Raw genomic sequence first — 20,401 nt, forward strand, 5'->3', positions numbered from 1 at the left:
AGAGACTGTGGCTTCAATTAAAGGTAATTACTTCCCTCTTTAAACTGAGGGCAGATTCTGTTAAACTTATTTGCTGTCCCCTGCGGCTCTCATGATAGAGGTAGAGCAGCGACATGAGGGCAGACGCTAATGAAGGGTATAGCTGCTAAATGAAGATGTACAAAGCGGTATCTAGGTCAGGGGAGCCAGATGCAAGCATCTTCCATGTTTCCATGCCTTTTTCACTGGCCTTCTAATAAACATGTTAGCTTTCCAAATTATTGCAAGTAGCTGTATCCACTAGCAGCCCACAAGAATATATTCACTGTATTTGAAAGGTTTGTAATGAAGGTAAGGCAGCTTTGATGTCTGAGTTGATTTCAAATTAACTCTGTAAGTTAAATTCATCCCTTGTGTAACTCCACTGAAGCCAGTACATTTGGCTTTCTATCTTCTAAGCCTCTATTTTATGTGAGGCTTGAAAAGAAATAGATGTTTGCATAAACAAATAGATCTGGGAAATATGCATTTTATAATATATGAGTATGGCTACTTGAAGTCCTGCGTGTATCTGATCATCCCCAGTAACAAATTACACAATCTTGTGTTCATATTTTCCAAAGGGAAAAAAAAAGGTGTTTGCTTCTTATTGTTCTCCTTATTAATGCAACTGAGAATCAGATTGTGTTTTAATGGAGCTACAAAAAAGGGACTGAGTTTTATTTTGTGAAGTAGCAGATCTACTGTATGCTCCCTCATTTTAAAATGGATCTGGAGCCAGATCATCTCATTGCGGCATTTTCTGCTTCCATCATTAATACGCTGGGTGATAGTGTAAGGATGTTTTCATGTCCTGGCTCATTCAAGAAACTGAAGAACCCCAAACTAATGAAAATGTGATTTCTCTAGAGCAGAGCAGCAACCTTCAAATGAAGGATCTTAACATGAGACTATGAAACAGAAAGGGTTTTTTTGTGGCATCTTGCCATGAAGGTTGAAATACTAAAACCCAGCACCCTTTTAAGTGTTCCCTTTGGCCCTGGGTTGTAGCCTTGCTGGCATTTGTTCAGTTCGCTGCCTGTGAGAGCTGCAGCTCCTCAATCATCTTACAAAGGCAGTACATTTTTATCTATACCATCCTGCACTGCCTACCATTCTGCAAGTTTGCAGCTTGATCTGTCTAGATACTAGGCCTTCGCGAAGCGGCTAGTATTCGCTTTGGATTCAACGGATTCAGGGGACAGTGATTTGATTCAGTGATTCAAATCACTGTCCCGATTCCATTCGGCCAAATCTGATTCGGCAATTCGGCTGCTGCTGAATCTCCAAATCTCTGAATCAGCCAGACCATGGCTGCCCACCCCTGCCCCAGCTCCCAGCACTTGTTAAAAAAAAAAAAAAAAAAACCCGGATCACCAGGTGCTGCCAGGAGGGGGGGGAGGCGTGATTCCTGCTGCCCCCCACTGCCCCACGCTGCATGGGAGTCTCTGCACAAGCCCCCCTGAACACACTTCTCACTCCCAGCCCCCACACATGGGTGCCCACTTGTGCCAGCTCCAGACCTTTTAAGAAAAAAAAAGCAAAAAAACCCCCAGACTCACTGCTCCTGCCAGCGGGGGTGAACCCCACTGCCCCCCACTGCCCCATGCCACATGGGGGGGCTCTGCATGGGCCCCCCCAAGCCACAAATCTGCCACAGGAGCAGTGAGTCCCAGAGCTTTTCTTGGGGTTTTTATTCTTAAAGAGCTAGAGCTGGCCCAGGTAGGGCACCCGTGAGGGGGCTGGGGGAGCAGGGGAGGGGGTTGGGAGGCTCATGCAGAGCCCCCTACACAGTGGGGGGCAGCAGGGATCGCCCCCCCACCCAGCAGCAGCTGGTGAGCTGGGGCTCTTTTGTAAAGTGCCGAGCTGGGGTGGGTGGGGGCAGCCATGGGAGGGACTGGGCGAGCAGGTGGAGGTTGTGGGGGGCTGCAGGGGTCCCTCCATGGTCCTCTCCCCCAGCTCGGTACTCTCCCCCTCCCCTAGTACGTACCAGCTCAGACTTGGCTGCAGCTCCCTGATTCAGAGCTTTGAATTGATTCAGACCTTTTAATAAACTTTTAATTGGTCCCCTGATTCGATTCAGATTTGGAGACTCAGCTGAATCTCCTCCGAATGGAATCAGTACCCAAAGCTTCTCACAGCCCTACTAGATACATCCCATTTGTGTCTCTGTCTGAGACTCCTGTGACTAAGCCTCTTTCTAGTGTCACATTTCCTTGACCCTCGTTGTTTCATGATATCCTTGATTTTTTGCTTCCAGCTGCGTTCATCTACCTCCCAGTTTCTCCGGGCTTGCCCATTATCTGTGTATCCAAATGCTACTTCTAGTGAACCTTCTATTTAACTCTGTCTGTACATATCCTGTTTTCTCATAAAACCACCAATGCAGACTAGTTGGGCAGGGAATGATGTCATGTGTTTATTGCCAAACCAGTTCCTGAGCTTGAGCTTTAGATCACATTGCTTAAAAAAACCCCAAAACCCTCTTGATATGATATTGGGACACACAGTAGCGGGATACTCAAAAGGACTTCACAGTTTTGAATGATTTGGTATCGTCCATAATTGGATGTAGGTCTCTTTAATCACACGTTCCCCTCTCTGTTACTCTCATTCTTCTATGGTGCTTAAGTTTGGAGAGGTTGCTGTATTAAACCATAAGCTTTTTGGTAAATTTTGCTCTTGCTATATGATTGTGCAGTGGGGCCCTTACTGAAGCTCCTGGGAGCTGATTCAAAGCTATTAATAAATACCAGTAACACAGTTTATAAGATTTGGATTTGCAAATCCGTGAAAAATGAGATGAATGCTGGATTAATGATACAGTATTTTAGTCTCCTTTGAACTGTTGTTTCTTTTTGAGGTGCACAAAAGGTAGGGAGTGTGCAAGTATTGATGTGTCATAAGTAATGCGCATATCTGTCTCAGAGTGCTGTAATCATTTGAGGGTTTTGTTCACTTTCTTCTCCAAACATTATTATGGTTTTGACTGACTGCATTTGAATTCATTGATGGACACCAGGAGGGAGGGAAGACGGTGGGGCTTTATTTCTGAACGGGGCCCTTTCTAGTTAAATTACCTCTATATTTGTATGAAAAATCCATGGGATTCTCACCCTGTTTGGATTTATCCCCCACAGATTATCTTCCGGAAAATCAGTGACGTCAAGAAGGAAGAAGAGGAGCGCCTACGCCAGAAGAACGAAGTGACACTGAGCATCCCTGTGGACCACCCTGTGAGAAAGCTCTTCCAGAAGTTCAAGCAGCAGAAGGAAATGCGGAACCAAGGCTCAACGCACATGGATACAGAGAGGAACCAGCTCCAAGTGGAGAGCCGCGCCATGCAGAATGGGGCTGCCATCACTGGCACCAGCGTGGTCACGGTGTCTCAGATCACACCCATCCAGACATCCCTGACGTACGTGAAAACCAGCGAGGCGGTTAAGCAGAACAACCGGGATGCAATGGAGCTCAAGCCAAATGGCAACGGTGACCAAAAATGTCTCAAAGTGAACAGTCCCATGAGGATGAAAAATGGGAACGGGAAAGGGTGGCTCCGACTAAAGAACAATATGGGAACCCACGAGGAGAAAAAGGAAGACTGGAATAACGTCACAAAGGCTGAGTCGATGGGGTTATTGTCCGAGGACCCCAAGAGCAATGACTCAGAGAACGGGGTGACGAAAAACCCCCTGAGGAAAACAGACTCTTGTGACAGCGGAATCACTAAAAGTGACCTTCGTTTGGATAAAGCTGGTGAAACTCGCAGCCCTCTGGAACACAGCCCTATTCAAGCTGATGCAAAACACCCCTTTTACCCCATTCCTGAGCAGGCCTTACAAACCACACTCCAGGAAGTCAAACACGAACTCAAAGAAGATATCCAGCTGCTAAGCAGCAGGATGGCTGCCCTTGAGAAACAGGTGGCAGAGATTTTAAAAATACTGTCCGAAAAGAGCGTGTCCCGAAGCTCTTCCCCCAAGTTCCATTTATCACCCGAGCTCCCTCCGCAAATACCCTGTCAGGATATTTTTAGTGTGTCGAGGCCTGAATCACCAGAATCAGAAAAAGATGAAATCCACTTATAACATATACCTATGTGTATATATGTATACAGTATATATGCAGGAGTGTATATATACCCTTATACATATATATGTGTGTGTGTATGTGCGTGTGTGTGTACAGTAAATATACATACATATATATTTTCACGTGCATCCAATATGACTTGAACACAACAAGGATTTTGATATGTAAATATTGCATGTCCAGCTGGATTCTGGCCTGCCAAAGAAAACAATTATTAACATAGATATTGCTTGTATAATATGCAGTTGACTGCATGCACACTTTACATTTATTTATAACCTCTATTATGTAATAAAAGGATGACCTTTCTTTAACCAAGGCAATGTACTATTTAAAGAATCAGGGTCCAACCTGCCAATATTGCCATGACAGTTTTGCTCTCAGGCTGGGTGAACTGAACTTTTTTTCCCTTCTTATTTGTCCTTTCTGCAGAGTTAAACAATAGAGTAACATCCAGTGGAAGACGTGTTCGCTCTTCAATTAGACTTATTTCCAGGTGTTGTTTCATTATGATATCATGTATATTTATGATAGATTTTTCTCCCATTAAAGGGGAGGATTCATCTGAGTTTAAAGGGATGGTATTTTTAACCAGCATCAGGTGATAGTCTAGACTGTGAGAATTTATTTTGGTGGGTATTCTGCATGCACTGCATTTCATCCCAACTACCCTCCTGCTCTTTAATGTTATATTTAAGGGACAATAATAATGAATATTTATGTAAAAAGAAATGAAACAAAACACCTCACATGTAGTCCCTGTATATTTTGGGGGAAATGAACTCTTTCTTGAAAGCCTCCTTTTATCAACGCCATTCATACTTAACTCTTAGAATAATAATTACGTAGATTCGGGTAGTTACACTCAGCTGCGGTGTCTGAGTCCGTCAGTGTCTTTGTTATAAACCCCAATTTTTCAGGGGTTTATGGTAGCTCCCCCCAAAATTGCTCCTGGCTGAGGCTTTTTACACAACTTCTCAGCAAGAGAAAGTGAAATCTTAGCTCAGCTCCTCGTGAGCTGCACAAGTGGTTTTCAAAGCCTAAAGTTAAATGATTGCAAGGGATTTTTCGCACTTTTCCTAGGATGTTTATAACTCTGACATTTCCAGTAGAGAGAAAAATGATCAGGTGATATATTTGTTAAGAGGTTGCTCCACCTGCATAGAGCCTGGGTGATCGGGCTGTGGGTGGGGCAGGTGAAATCCAGTCTTAATGCCTACTGCAAATGATTTTGAACTATGGGACTCTTTCAGTGAATTTTCGGTCAGGCTTCAGGGATACAGCTGTGGTCCCCCACACCACCAGTTGCAAAGTGTACTGGGGCCATTAGATCTGTGTTAATACGGATCCTGCATTCTCTCTCCTAGCTTACTCCTCTTGGCACCCTCTTCGCCCCATCTGCCACACAGCTGATTGCTTAACCTCCAGCACCATCCTTGTCCGCTGTCAGTGTGAGAGCAGGGCTATAGTCAGGAGGGGTCTTGTCTTGGCTCTTTACAGCCCAGGTGAACTCTACTCTGCCTGCCTATGCGGTTTGCAAATAAGCCCTCTCTCCTACTCACAAGACTTCTAGATCTGCTTGGGCCTAGCAATAATAGGCAGTGCGCTATTATCTCTAATGGAGCTACACTAATTTACACCAGCTGCAGATATTGCTCCTTTACAGAGCCTCCCCCCCCTCTTGTGCCCATCAGAACTGCCCTTAGACACTTGAGAACAGATGCTCTTGCTGGACTAGACCGAGGGCGGGCAATTATTTTGGGCGGAGGGCCACTTACTGAGTTTTGGCAAGCCATCGAGGGCCGCATGACAGGCAGCCCAGGACAGATAAATACTAATTCTCTAAATTTTTTAGGGGCCCCGCAGGCCAGATAGAATGGTCTGGCAACCCACATCTGGCCACTGGACCACATTTTGCCCACCCCTGGACTAGACTGACACAATACACCATAATGACTCCATCAGGGAAGGGTTTCCGCATTGTGCTTTTATGACCTTTCGTGTCACAATCCCACTTTTTAGAAAGTGCCTGTAGTAGAAAGGAAGCTGTTTTAATCAGCCAGGTGAATAACATTCATTTTTATGATTATGCGGCATCCTTATCAAACCAACCAGCAGAGCCATTGCTTTGTATTAGGTAACTTCAAAAAAACTCTCTTGCAAATTACGCATTTTACCACGTTGGAAGCATGAAGTGTGGTATGCCGGGCTCTTCACATAAGAACTGGGTAATTCCACAAAAGAGCATCACGGACCCAAAGAGGTCCTTGCATCTGTTGCGTCAATCCCTGTGGGCTTTTAAGACACATTTTTCTTATCTTTGCTTTTTCTTTTCCCATCAAATCCCCTATTCCAGGGAATTCATGGAGAAGGGAGATGGGGAACCAGATCCGAATGATGGGGCAAGAAAGAAGCGACAATTTATTTTGGATGCTGTCCGAGCTGCCCAGCTCTTTTGCCCATTTCACCCTTGCTTTCTGGGGGCTTTGGCTTGCATTGGCAAACATTTGCCGCTCTCTTTTGCCTTGGCCGTTCAGCTGCAGGTCCAAGGCAGGTAGCTTGGAGGCCCAAGCACTCACCGCTCATTTTGCAGAGACAAGTTGCACTTGCAAATAGAGGCCGGGCATAAGGCCACTAGAAAGTCCACTTTTGAGGAAGCGTGGCATTTATTCCGGCATCTGGCACAAGCACAAATATTGTTGGTACAATTGAAGCACCAGGCTTTTAAACCCGATGTCTGGCTTCAGTCTCTGACATGCAGCAACTGATTTTCCTGTATCCATCGACAATGTGCCTAGCTGTTACAAGTGTCAAGAGATTGACTGTGTTTGATCTCACCTGGCATCCCATCGGTTATGGTGCAACTTCATCTCCCCATTCCTGAGTGCAGTTGAGCCAACGTGGTTTTGCTGTGTAGGAATGACTGGCGATTCCAGGGGTCAGGGTGCCATGTATATACCCCATGCTCAGCTCAGGGGAGAGGGAAGGGGCGGGTGGCTGAACTTCAGCACAGAGGACGGAGTGGGAAAAGCCTGATTGCTGGCTACTTCCCAAGTGCTCCTTGCCCCACTGGATGTGGGGCAACAGTTCCTAAAGGAAGGGTCGTCAGAGTGGGGTTTTTAGTCCCACAGCAATTCAGTTTATAGCACATGGGCTCACACCAAAGTTGTGAGCCAACTGAAAGTGGAGTCACCAGTCCAGAGGTGGGCTCAACCGCTCAAAAAGCTTGGGAGCTGTTGGGGTAGAGGCGACTGCAGATCCAAAGCTGCAGAATTAGCCCGAAAAAGAGGATTCTTCCCCTGCTCTCTTTATACAACCTCCCCATTACTTGCTGGGGACTGGATTTTGATTCATTGCTATTAGCAGCTAATTCCATGAATGCATGGAATATGCCTCCGAGTTATGCTGCAGCACATACAATAGGCATAACAGGATAAGTTAGTTAAAAAACATTAGCCTTAACTGTGAATTCCTTTGCCTTCTGTGGGGGGATTTAGTTCTTTCTCTATAGCTGATACTAATGCAAAGTAGAACTGCATGGCATGCTAAGGGGGTTTTTTGTTTGTTTTGTTTTTTCATGGGGTTTTTTTAGAAGTCACAAATTAGGTAGAACTTCATGCCACTTTACAATGAGAGAACATGTAACGAAACTAATCCAACCTTGAAAATTATTCGAGCCAGCAGTATCAATTACTGTTCAGGTACACCGCTACTGGCTAAAAATGCATATTGGGCAAAAGCTATGCATCCTATGAAATAGCAAGTTCACAAAGCAAAGTGTTTCTAGGCTGAGTGTCAATATTTGTGCCTGCTAATCTTTCTCTACAATGTTCCCAAGTCATTCATTGCGAAGATCCATTGTATTAGTTCAAACCTGTAAAAGACAGTATTTACAGGGCCAAATTTTCAATAGGGGTACAATGGCTGTTCTTGCAAAATGGTAACTGGAGCATGCAAAATAGCTATATCGGCCTTTGTTTATTTGCCAGCACAAGGGTGTTTGAAGGCACATTTTGCAGATGCAACCCTTATGGCTACAGTTCTGAAAATTAGGCTAATATATTTTTAAGTGCTTTGCCTTTACTTTAAAATGACAGAGCATTACATGTTGTTTCATGGAGTAGCTATGGGATCATTTGTTTTGCTTTCCAGCCCCTTCCTTCCTATGTTTGCATGATGTGGTTGGCTGTGCAGCTGAAGAGAGTATATATCTTTTTTGGTAGAGAAGCATGAGTTCAGTGAACATTGTAAATATCAGTCTCGTTTTTCAAGTAGGGCAGTATTTGCTGAAATATAACAATCTAATTCAAACTCGCCTAAAAGTGAACACCTACGTTAATACGTGCAATAATTAAACAAATAAACAAAAAAAAAAGTCTGTTTTGCCTAAATCAGCACTCAAGTAGTTCATATCCCATTTTGGGGAACACTCAGCTGCATGCTTTAAGATTCTTTTTTGAAAGCTGTATAAATGTACATATGTTCATGCTGCAGACGAGTAATAGCTATAATTCTTAGCACTTTCCTTGCGCTTTACATATTCAAAGCGCTTTACAAACACATAAGTGGATTTTATCTTTCTGGATAAGATACCAATAGAAATAAAGAGTATACAGAAAAGAAAGCACTTTCCAAAGTAAATGAAATACCTTGAATAATATTTTTGCATAATATTATATATATAGATATATATATAGAGAGAGAGAGAGATGGTCTGAATAGAAGTATAATATCACATCATGGTAATAGCTCAAAAACTTTGAGTAATTAACCCAGTAAAGACTTGGTCATGACATATCCCTGATTATACTGATTTCTTATTTGTAAATTTGTAAGAATTTTTTTTTTTAACTGAGGGTTCGGGATTAGAGTATAACTGATTATTTTGGAGACAAATAAATAAACTTTTACTATCTTTTCTTCCTATCAGCCTTGTAGATTTTGCAGAGTCAACATACCTGTAAGGACTTGATCCTCCTCTTATTGAAGTCAATGGCAAAATTCCCATTGGCTTGAATGGTGCAGGGTCGGCCATGAACGTGTGCACTGGACTCCCTTCAGGTTCACTGAGAGAATCTAGTTCCAGCTACAAGTACAAATGCATCCATTAGCTTCAACTACATGGAAAACAACCATGTTACCCAGGTCTCAATGAAGGTTGCCTTTGGCTTGCAGAAGTCTGAGTTTTGGTGGTAATGCTTGAATCAGAGAACACAGCATAACTTTCAGATCCCAGGCTGAATATGCTGAGCTGAAAGTTGCAAAAATAACACTGCGTCACTTAATAAGCCAAGTGCTGAAAGCCACTGAGATGCAATAAATAAGAAACCTCATGAGTAAAGCTGGTCAGAAAACCAATGTTCTGTCTCTGAAAAGTTTTGGGATGTCAAACAGATGTCAAAGTTTGTGGAAGGGAAACGCAGGAAAAAGACTGCTTCAGGTTGATTGAAATATTTTGCTTTGATCTGGACTATTTTTCAAACAATTTATGTAAAATAAATTTTGCAGCAAAGTCATTTTGGAACACTACAATGGAACATTCCTTCTCAAAAATGTCAAAATGGGACGTTTTGACACATTTTGGTTTTTTCTTAAGCAAAATCTTGTGGGAATGGATATGATTTTGAAAAAAACCCAACAGTTTTGTAAAAATGGCATCATCTGGTAGAAAGGCATTTCAACACCGACAAAAAAAATAACCAGGTCTTCCCACAATGCCATTTTTTAGTTACCCTTCAGAGAAGAAATTATAACTTTTTAATCTTTTGACTAAATAAATATTCTGCTGTAAGATGCGTGAACTAATCTATAGCACTGTGTAATCTTAGTGCCAACCTTCTTCCTATAAAAGGCTTGACACATGGGGATGCTGGGCTCCTCATAGGGCTCCAGTTCTGCAAGGGCACGAGGACCCTCTTCTCCCATTAACTTCACTGGGAGTGCAGAGTATTTAGTACCTTTAAGGACTGTAAAAGGTAGTATGCATTTTTCTTGGCGCTCCTAAAAAGACCCTGACACTTTTTTCTCAGGGAATTCAAGATAGGAAAACACATTTGTCTATATAATATCCACCAAATGTCCCTGTTCCTTCAATGAATTCCACTGGTATAAGTGAGCCCCATAGCATGGGTGAGGAGAAGAGAGGGTCTGCTCATGCTGACTGATTGACTTGAATTTAAGAGCCAACTTCTGAATTTCCTCCAGGTGTGTCTAGTTTATTTTGGGGTACAAAGAAACAAAATCTCTACTTTCTAAAAACCATTTAAACAGGTTTCATAATCTGGCACAGTTCTTAAAGCAGAATATGGTAGCGCACCTAATAAGAAATGAAAGATTCCGTGTCATTTCTAGCAGAAAACCAGTAAGTTCTTTTAATTGAGGATGATTTTATTGATGGCAACTGATCCAAAAGTTAGCTTGGAGACAAAGGCATGAGAGACAAAATGAAACCACTGCCACTGGGCCAGTTGCAATGGTAAAAAAAAAAAGGGCGGGGGGAGACCTTGCATATTGTGGTGGGACAGTCGAGCACATATGTGGTGTGTATACTCAGGCAATGCAAGCGTTCAAGTGCTTGAGTAGCCCAAAGTAAAGACACTTAATCAGATTTTGGTGGAGCTCTGCACATGACTCAGAGTTAGAGACTACATGGTGGTGCCAGCAAGCTCAGTTATGCCAAAGGAATAAACTCCACCCACTTGTTCCTGCTGTACATGCATCAGTCCTGGCAATGAAGCAGTGAGGATCCCTTTGGGGGCGGGGGGTCCTCTATGACACTGATTTTCCCAGCAGGTTTGGGAGTTCCCAGAGGAGCAATTTGGGACATATCCTCACCAACTAATTTGTGCTATTGAGGTGCATTGAGTGGGCATAAGTGGACAGTGCTTATTCACCCAATGGTATAACTGAACTTTCTTTTTCTGTAAAGTCGGCATGCCCTTCAGGGGTAACATGCTCAAAATTGTCTACATCTCACTGAATTTCAGGCAGACTAAGACTCCCAAGTGCCAGGCAATTATGAAAATGGGACTGAAGTCTGAGCTACACACAGAGCAAGTAGAACAGTATCCACAAGGCATGTGGTTCTTTACAGATAAAGTTATACCAGTACAACTTCTAGCGTGAATGCCATTATATCACTACAAGCTGCCTTATATTGCTACAGAATATGCCCGTTCTGGTGTTGACATAGCCAAAATGATACCATTCTTGTCTGTAGACAGAGCCTTAGCCTCCTACATGACTTAGATCCAGAGCCACAGATAATTAGGCTTCAAACTCCTGGCCTTTAATGATCAGCTGATCGAAGGCAACTCAGTGCCCATGTAGGTCCACTAGTTACCTATTTCTCCTAGCACATTTGTTTTAAATTTTAGGCCCCTAAGCCTATGAGGATCCACACGGACCCATTGTTACCACTGCTGTGCCTAATTTCAGTGACACCAGAAATGTCCCTGAGTTTAGCAAGGCTTTTGATACAGTCTCTCACAACATTCTTGCAAGCAAACTAAGGAAGTGTGAGTTGGATTGTAAGGTGGATACAAAACTGGATGGATCATTGGGCTCAAAGGGTGTAGTAATCAATGGCTCGATGTCTAGTTGTCAGCTGGTATGAAATGGAGTGCCCCAGGGGTTGATCTTGGGGCCAATTTTGTTCAATATCTTCATCAACGATCTGACAGATGGATGGAGTGCATCCTCAACAACTTTGCTGATGACATCATGTGCGGGGAGGAGGGAAGTACCAGATATGCTGGAGGGTAGGGCCAGGATTGAGAAAGACCTCAACAAGTTGGAGAATTGGACCAAAAGAAATCACATGAGGTTTGATAAGGACAAGTGCAAAGTCCTGCACTTAGGACAGAATAGTCCCATACACGGTACAGGCTGGGGACCAACTGGTTAAGCAGCAGCTCTGCAGAAAAGGACCTGGGGGTCACAGTGGACAATAAGCTGGATATGAGCCGACAGTGTGCCCTTGTTGCAAAGAAGGCTTACCGCGTACTGGGCTGCATTAGTAGGAGTGTTACTAGCAGATTGAAGGAAGTGAATTTTCCCCTCCATCTGGCACTGGTGAGGGCACATCTGGAGTACTGTGTCCAGCTTTGGGGCCCCCCACTACAGAAAAGATGTGAACAAATTAAAGACAGTCCAGCAGAGGGCAATGAAAAAGGCTAGGAGCTGGGGAACATGACTTCTGAGGAGAGTCTAAGGGAAATGGGCTGATTAGTCTGGAGAAGAGAAAAGCGAAGCGGGGATTTCATAGCAGCCTTCAACTACCTGAAGGCTGGTTTTAAAGACAATGGAGCTGGACCGTTCTCAGTGGTGGCAGATGACAGAACAAGGAGCGATGGGCTCAAGTTGCAGCAAAAGAAGTTTAAGTTCGATATCAGGAAGAACTTTCTCACGAGGGTAGTAAAGCACTGGAACAACCTGCCCAGAGAGGTGGTGGCATCTCCTTCCTTGGAAGTTTTTAAGACCTGGGTAGACTAAGCCCTGGCTGGGATGATCTAGCTGGGGCTGGTCCTGCTTTGAGCTGGGGGTTGGACTAGATGTGACCTCCTGAGATCTCTTCCAACCCCACTTTTCTATGATTCTTTGCTTTCTATTATTCTATTTGTGTGATGTATAGCAGGCTTGGAAAAAGCTTCCAATCTAAATTAGACATAAAAGCAAGCGGTGACAGCAAAAAAAAAAAGATGGGAAGCAGATGAGCTGTGAGTAGGGGCAGGTACAATGTGGAGATGCACTAATCATATACCCACCTTTTGGGGGAATGTTGTTTGTTTTTTCTCTTACAGGTTTCTGATGTAGTGTTCTGCGGTTGATGGAGCACTGGATTGAGACTTGGGACATCTGGCTTCTTATTTGGTCACTGGCTTATTAGGTGACTTTTTTCTGTCTCAGTTTCCCCATCTGTAAGATGGGGGTAAAGCCAGGGAAAAGAACTAGTTTTGTGCAAAAATATTTTTTTTTCTGCATTCATGACTCCCTGCAGGAAGCTCAGATGGGCAAGTTAAAGAGAGAAAACTCGAGGCTGAACATAAGCAATCATGAAGAGTGGGGACTTTAGAGGTTGAGGGAGAAATGGAGGTTGTGATGTGCTGTTTAATGGGTTACATGTAATCAAAGAAAGGGCCTTATTAACCTCAGAACTAATGTAAGGACAAGCTAAGAAAGCCTTTTCCTAGAAGGCTTTGGAAAAAAACCCCTGCCTGCTAGACATTTCCTTAGATGGTTTGTCAATTTTCCCATGAGATGGATTCTCTGTAGGTTTGGCCCACTCTACCTGTTGACCCTATTGTTCCTGAATTAAAAGTGATTTCAGATATAATAGCTCCATTCCTGCTAGTCACCCAATGACTATTTGCACTGGCTAGCAAAAAAAAGTTTCCTTAGCTGATCCCTGCACCTACCTTAAGCTCAGCAGTTATGTCGAGCCATGGAGCTGGGTAAAACCAGAGCTCAGTCCAAAGGCAGCCGGTGTTAGAGAACCCACACTCCCGTGCAAAGCTTACGAACGGCAAGCTGTGTAAACAAGGCATGGTGTGTTTGGTGGGCCAGGTTCAGCCCGCTGGCTGTAGCTTGCCAACCCCCAGTCTAGCAACACTTCCTTGCAGAGATGCATGGAGCAGTTCTGTACAACTGGGAAGAGGGAAGGAAGGGTCAGAAGAAAAGATGAAGACACTTCAGGCAAAGGAAAATAGGCATGAGAAATAATGCAGTGGGGCTTCAAAGGGTGTCAATATTTCACTGAGGAAAAGATGCGATAGTCTTGAGGGCTTGGTGGGGTATTTTTGGTTCTGTAACTGAAGGTTTCTTTGCTGTTTCTCTGTCATTAAGAAGACATTCTGCAGCAATACAATATGCAGTAGTGCTTGGTGATTTTCAGACAAGTTAAATGATGGCTTGTACTCAAATTCAGACATGACACAATAAAATCTGATATTGGGGGATTCACAGTGAGAAACCACACGTTTCTTCCAAAGGGGTTCAGGATCAGTGCAAGCATTTTTCTCAAAACACAGCAGTGCTGCATGGCTAGACCTGTGCGGTGTAAGAAACATTCAGACCAACTTGCTTCTGTTCCGTCAATAGAAAGGAGTCCGGTAAATACATTTTATCTAGACGATCAAGGGAAAAGTAGAGGCTTTGCAAATAAGTCAGGCATAAAATGATGCAAAGTAGACAGAAGTCAGCCAGCACAATTAATACACCCTATACAATTCCAATATTTGTAAAATTTCTGCAGTTGCAAATGCATACTAGTGGAATCATATTCCCAACTGCAAAGTTCTTGAGTTTTTGCTTCGCTGCCACGCCGCCCAGTATCAAAATCTATTGTTCTTACCATCTGGGTCAGAAGAAAGAGAGAGAGAGAGAAAGTGCTTCTAAAATCTGATATGTAAAGAATGATCAGATGAGCTCTTTCTTTATTCAGCACCTGATTTTGCAAGATGTTTGGAGAAAAGGTGTATTTTTGTATTTGGTATGTCTGCTGAGGAGCCACTTAAGTTGTAACTTTTGTCAGTGGCCTGATTTATGTGTCCAGAGTTTTTAAAGGATATCATCAAGGCACCTAAAAATTCACCAGTTGTAGCCCATTACAGGGAACAGGTGGTATTTGGAGAGCAGAGGATGTTTCATTGGCCAGGTCTACACGAGACGCTGACTGAGCATTTGATATTGCGCACACAAGTACTTAATGACTGTGCAGTAACTGGAGTTACTGTGCAATAGCATCCCTGAATGGCTTGTTGGGGACACTGAGTGCGCAGTAGCTCATTACTGCTACACAGTAGTGCCATGTCACACTTCATGACACACAATGCTACTGCACAGTAGTAACGGGCTACTGCACAGTCAGCATCTCATGTAGACACAGCCAGCGGCTTATTTAGCTCTTGCACATCAAAACTCAATGGTAAGATTTCAGATGCACCTAAGTAACATCAGAGCATAATTTGCATTGACCTGCAATGCGATATATGCTCCTTTGTGCCTATGGCCATTTTTTAAACTCGGACTTGAGCTCCTGTGGATGCTCAGAAGGACCTCAGCCTTTTTGGAAATGTTACCACTAATCTGAAAATTATTGCAGCCTTTGTTTCACAGACTAGTGGAATCTTCCATTTGAGTGGTAGGGTACCAATACAATGTTTATATGATGCTGGAGAAGGGGACCTTTAAATTTGGCTGTCCTTAGGCACTGATGCCACTGGAAGTGCTGCCTAATGACTGCAGGGAAAACATATCTACTCTTAGTGTAAATGTAAGCACATAGCATTACACCACATGGATTAGTACATGGACAGACAGCATGACTAGGCTACTCAGAGTTGACAGTTTCTGATGGATGCCACATGAAGCATGCTTATTGCTTGATTGCCTGTTTTTAGTTTTAGTGTAACAAGGAATCTGTTGCCTATTGCCAGAATAAAGTGTATTTCTAGAAGGCGGTACATATCAACTCAACACCAGAGAAAGCTGGCATCTTCTAAAACAATAGTATATAAATAAGTCTTTCAGCAGGCATCAACTGAAGTCTGCACTTGATGCCAGACTTGAAGAAAAAGGTATCAAAAGCCATTGCAACACTGACAATAAGCACATAACCATATGGTATCTATTTGCTTGGGGCTGTCAGTTTAAGTTATACCCTTGTGTTCCCCAATAAGGGGTAGATAATAAATGTGTGGGTCATGTTAGCAAGATTTATCAAAGATGCAGTTGCAAAGACACATGCCTTGTTTGCATGTGTAGTGACTGAGAGTACTCCTGGCTAGAGCACATTTATGTGGATGACTGGCTGGCATATTTATTTCTAGTACCTGGGCGTTCAGCGTGTGCCCAAGGTATGGCAGGCCTCCAGTCCTTGAGATGAAATCAGGAATAACAGTGCAAATCGCTACTGTTCTCACTGCAGTTCCTTATCAATAACAATGTAGGGGCAAGACGTGCTATCCTAACTCACTCTGAAACCCTCATAAGAACTGCCATTTACTGGGTCAGACCACGGAGCCATCTTGCCCAGTATCCTATGTTATGCAGTGGCAGAGAGCAGATGCTGAAAGGGAGACTGAACAGGCATACCCAGGGTTTTTCCCCTGTTCCTACTTGCAGCCTCCAGCATTTAAGGTCTAGGACCTTTAGGAATCACCTGGTCTCAAACCTTTGATCACCAGTCTAGTAGGGTAATTAGCACTGGGGTGAAGCGCTAGCCTGGGGTTCAGTCTATTGCCTGCTTTGTAGACTCAGGCCACTCATTTCCACTGTCAATTGTACTTTATGTGAGGTAGGCCACAGTCTTCACCCTCAGCTTGCGTGGCCTAGTGCTGTGGTCCTCTCTGTTTCCCCTGGCATATCCTTAGGCTTTGCTCCAGTCAACATTTCCATTTCTCTTAGGCACCGGGCTTCAGCTGAGCCATTGCATCCCTTGTCTGTCGCTGGTTTGGTGGCGGCTCTACCTGCCTCACCTCAGGAGCGGAGATGTGCATGACCCACCACTGGCCCACGCAGGGCATTAGAGCGGCACGGCCCACTTTTCTGATTGAGCATGAGCTGTTCAGCGGTACTCAGCATCCAGCGATGGACTCTGATGGCATGCAAGTCATCTGAGACTGCAGCTCATTTTGCATTGCTGGCTTCTTGTCCCAATTCTAAAAGAATAGGTTGGGTTTTTTTAAAGCACAAGACAAAATCTGTGCTCCTTTCCTAATTTGTCCTCTGTTGTCCCTGCAGCACTAATAACGGTCTCCTTCCATTGTAGCATCAAATGTTGTTTGACCACAAATTCTAATTTATTTATTTATTTTTTGGTATAATTATGAGCCTTCACATTACAAAAAAAGTTGAGGCAGTTGTCAGTACCTGGAATTTAACATGCATTAGTGAAAACACTGAATAAACCAATACTGTGATGACTTCTGAGCACCTCCTCTCCTACTGGGTGCTCAGGCCCTAATTGAATCATAGCTTTTATTCTCCAGACCAGTCTTTTATCAGAGTGAGTAACCACACTGATGCTAGCACCGCGACGTTGAGGGCAGGACGGTAGGTGAATATAATGTAATGAAATCTCAAGAGGCTCCTAGAGCCCATGTATGTGCGTTCTCTCTATAGACCTTATTTAGTCAGGCTTTAAAGGTGTGTATCTACCCTGGATTCAAACACAGCTAACCACCTCTGTGTGTGGACCCTTAACCACGCCTCTCAAATTACCAGCAGGGCCCAGTGCCACGAGCCTGCGAAATTCTATCAGTTGGTAAACTCAGTTTATTGAGCAGACAGTTCAGTGGTTAGCAGTAAGAACAGAGTCAAGTTTTAGAAATATCCATCCTCTGGGAGTTGGGCAAGAAAGTAGAAAGACAATAAAATGATTTAGCTGAAGATCCATGGCACACCACGGGAATATCAAGCGGGTGATCAATACCAGTGTAATGGCTTAGTTCACATCTAAATGCAAAGCGGCTAGGTCAGTGTGCCTCTCAACTGTCCCCCCCGCAAAAAAAAAATCAGGGATCACCATAACAGAGCAAGTCTTGCTTCTGTTGAGCATGGTTCAGGTACAAGAAGAGTCTAATTAGCTTCCCCAAAGTACTGTCGGAGAGTGCATATCCACCAGCGTTTTGCTCATAGGGACAGATTGCAGCACATACTTAAGGAAAGCCTGAGCCATTTCACAGACCACTAGTTCTGCAGGAGTTAAAATGTGTCCCCGAAGCATGTACTGCAGCATTTCCCATCAGCATATCTCTCCTGTGGCACCATAAGGCAATCGTAGCTGGCAAGGGGGCAGACAGTGCAGAGATATAGGAGAAAGGACTGGTCACAGTTACTCTAACCGGGCAACTCAGCAGTAAAAGCTCAGGTGGTGGATGTCTAAGTATTCAGAACAGGGAGGTTATTCTATTCACATTGGCAGGAGCTACATGCTGAATTTCTCTTCACACCAATGGCATAATTAGCACCCCTTTGCCCCCACAAGCTTCATACATTTTATATACCTATTTACTATTTATGCATGACAAACCTTCACTCCGCTCCCCCGGCAGCTACTGCAGCTCAGCACTTCCATGCATTCACATACACAGGCACTGTGCTAATATTCACATTATTGAAGAGTGTCTCATTAAAAGTCTCCAAGTTAAAAAAAAACAACCCAAAACACCAATGCGCTCTCTGCATGTTGCCTTTGGCTGAAGTTTTTTCTGCTTAGATTTTAAAATGAGTTATTTGCAGAAAAGCTGCCCTGGAGTATATAATGGGGAAATGATCTGTTTTGCCACGTGTTGAAAGGAAGCTTTAAGTTGGTAGTGACTGTAATTAGTGCTAAACTGATAACATCCCTGTGTACGTGCTGGCTATCAGCTGCATCAGCTACCGAAGTGATCTCTGCATAGCAGCTCCACTTCCTTCTGAGTGTGTGTGTTTTGGACCATGGATTTGCACGTGCAAGCTGCATTTGTATGGCTTGGCAGAGAGCTGACTAAACGGCTTGCCCACATAGAGCCTGTAATCAGTGAGCATCTTGCCATCCATCTCTGCGATGTACAAATCAGGCCTTTGCAGCTGGAACCAAGGGAGAGGGTCCCAACTAGGTCCCAGCTTTCCTCCAAGCATAGGATGTCCAGCTGAAGAGTTTGGTTAAACCCCCATATCTAATAGAAATTAGCCTGCATCCACACCCCACACAATATTACATGCGTAACCTTGGCAGAAAGTTTGGGTGTGTTTTTGTAGTTTGGGTCAGCAAATTAAATGGTCACAAAATCACCAATGAAACTATACTAATTAATGCATTTTTGGGATCCAAGTTCTTTCTTCCTGAACTGCCAGCTGAAAAAACTGTTGATAAGTCTGGAGTGCTTTTGCAAGGGAGTAGGTTGTACATCAGTTTGGCAGTGTACTCTCTGGGGAGAAGCATATTTAAAAATAATATGGAGGATGCATCTATTTTTACCAGAAAGAAAGCAAGTAAAATAAGTAGATGGAACTTCAGCCTGGGACAACCTGGAGGCCTGCACCACAGGGAGATCAGGGGAAAAGCCACTGACACTAGGACAGTGCTCTTCAGGGTTTTCAGTAGGCCTGTGTGAAGTGATAATATTCGCTTTGGATTTGCATACAACCGATTCGGGGGACAGTGATTCAATTTGGTGATTCGAATCATTGTCCTGAATCGATTTGGCTGAATCACCCTGGTCCATCCCCTGCCTGCTCTCCCAGCTCCGGCAATGGCTGCCCCCTACTTACCAGCTCTCTGTCTGGCTCCAGCTCCCTGCCCGAATCATTGAAGCTCTCTGATGTTTTCCAAAGAGTTGGAGAGCTTCGAATCAATTTGGACCTTTTTATTGGTCCCCTGATTCAGTTTGGATTTGGAGATTTGGCCACTGAACCAAGCTGACTCTCCTCCAGATCAAATCAGCACCCAAAGCTTCGCACAGCCCTAGTTTTCAGACATGAAGGACAGTTGGCCAACCTCTGTTCATGGCCATTACCACCATCTCTTTACATCACCTCTTCTGCCTGATCTAAAGCACCTACTGCCAGAAACTGAGGCTGTAGACGCCTTGTCAACCCCGCTGCGTTGTCCAGCCATCATTGGAAAGGGACAGCACATCGCAACAGAGGGTGTGTGGATTATGTGGTACTTGGAGGACTCTAGCCTTAAGGCTACACTTTAAGGGATGAAATCCTAGCAGTACTGGAGGCAGTGGGATTTTTTTGCTGTTGGCTTCAGTGGAACCAGGATTTCACCCCCAGCCCTTTGAAAAATAATGACCACTCAGTCTCTACATGTAAACTAACTGCCCAAACTAAGAATGCCAAGAGGAGAAGGGAAAAAAAGTCTCTTAGCCAGTGTGACCGAATAAACAGCATGTAAAGAAACAGCTGTGAAACACAGCATCTGCTTTGTTTGGGACACTGCGTATTGCTAGCAGCATGCACTAACCCAGCCGACAAAGGAGCTTCCCATGACAATAAACTGGCATTATGTGTGTGTGCTGAGAGCAGGATGAGTCACAGGCTGGTATGTTTCTGAAGATAATTATAATTAAACAGCATTTTATTTTTCTACTTTTTTTTTTTATAAGAGAGCTCATTCCCATTTAATGATGGCTTAAAGTTAAACTGAGGCTGGAGCTGCTAAAATGTTGACGCCGACTAATAACACCCCCCCCAACCCATGCCAATTGCACACAGACAACCACGTGATCCATACCTGCTATTGGTGCTCTCCCCCACCTTCTGACCTGAAGAAGCTGGTCTGTGCCTCCAAGGTGCATAA

General features: G+C 43.9%; 1 protein-coding gene across 1 annotated transcript in view; it reads left to right on the top strand.

The window, feature by feature from the left end:
* The window catches only part of KCNH5 (potassium voltage-gated channel subfamily H member 5), a 275,224-nt gene extending 266,145 nt beyond the window's left edge, over positions 1–9,079 (top strand). Inside the window, exon 11 of the mRNA XM_090034229.1 lies at positions 3,159–9,079. Coding sequence (XP_089890355.1) covers positions 3,159–4,106 — 948 coding nt within the window. The 3' untranslated portion in view covers positions 4,107–9,079. The remainder of the gene's footprint in view (positions 1–3,158) is intronic.
* Positions 9,080–20,401: the final 11,322 nt, after the last annotated feature.

The sequence above is a fragment of the Crocodylus siamensis genome, chromosome 2 (genome assembly GCF_052110815.1).
Source record: "Crocodylus siamensis isolate JL-2025a chromosome 2, ASM5211081v1, whole genome shotgun sequence".
NCBI classification, from domain to species: Eukaryota; Metazoa; Chordata; order Crocodylia; family Crocodylidae; genus Crocodylus; species Crocodylus siamensis.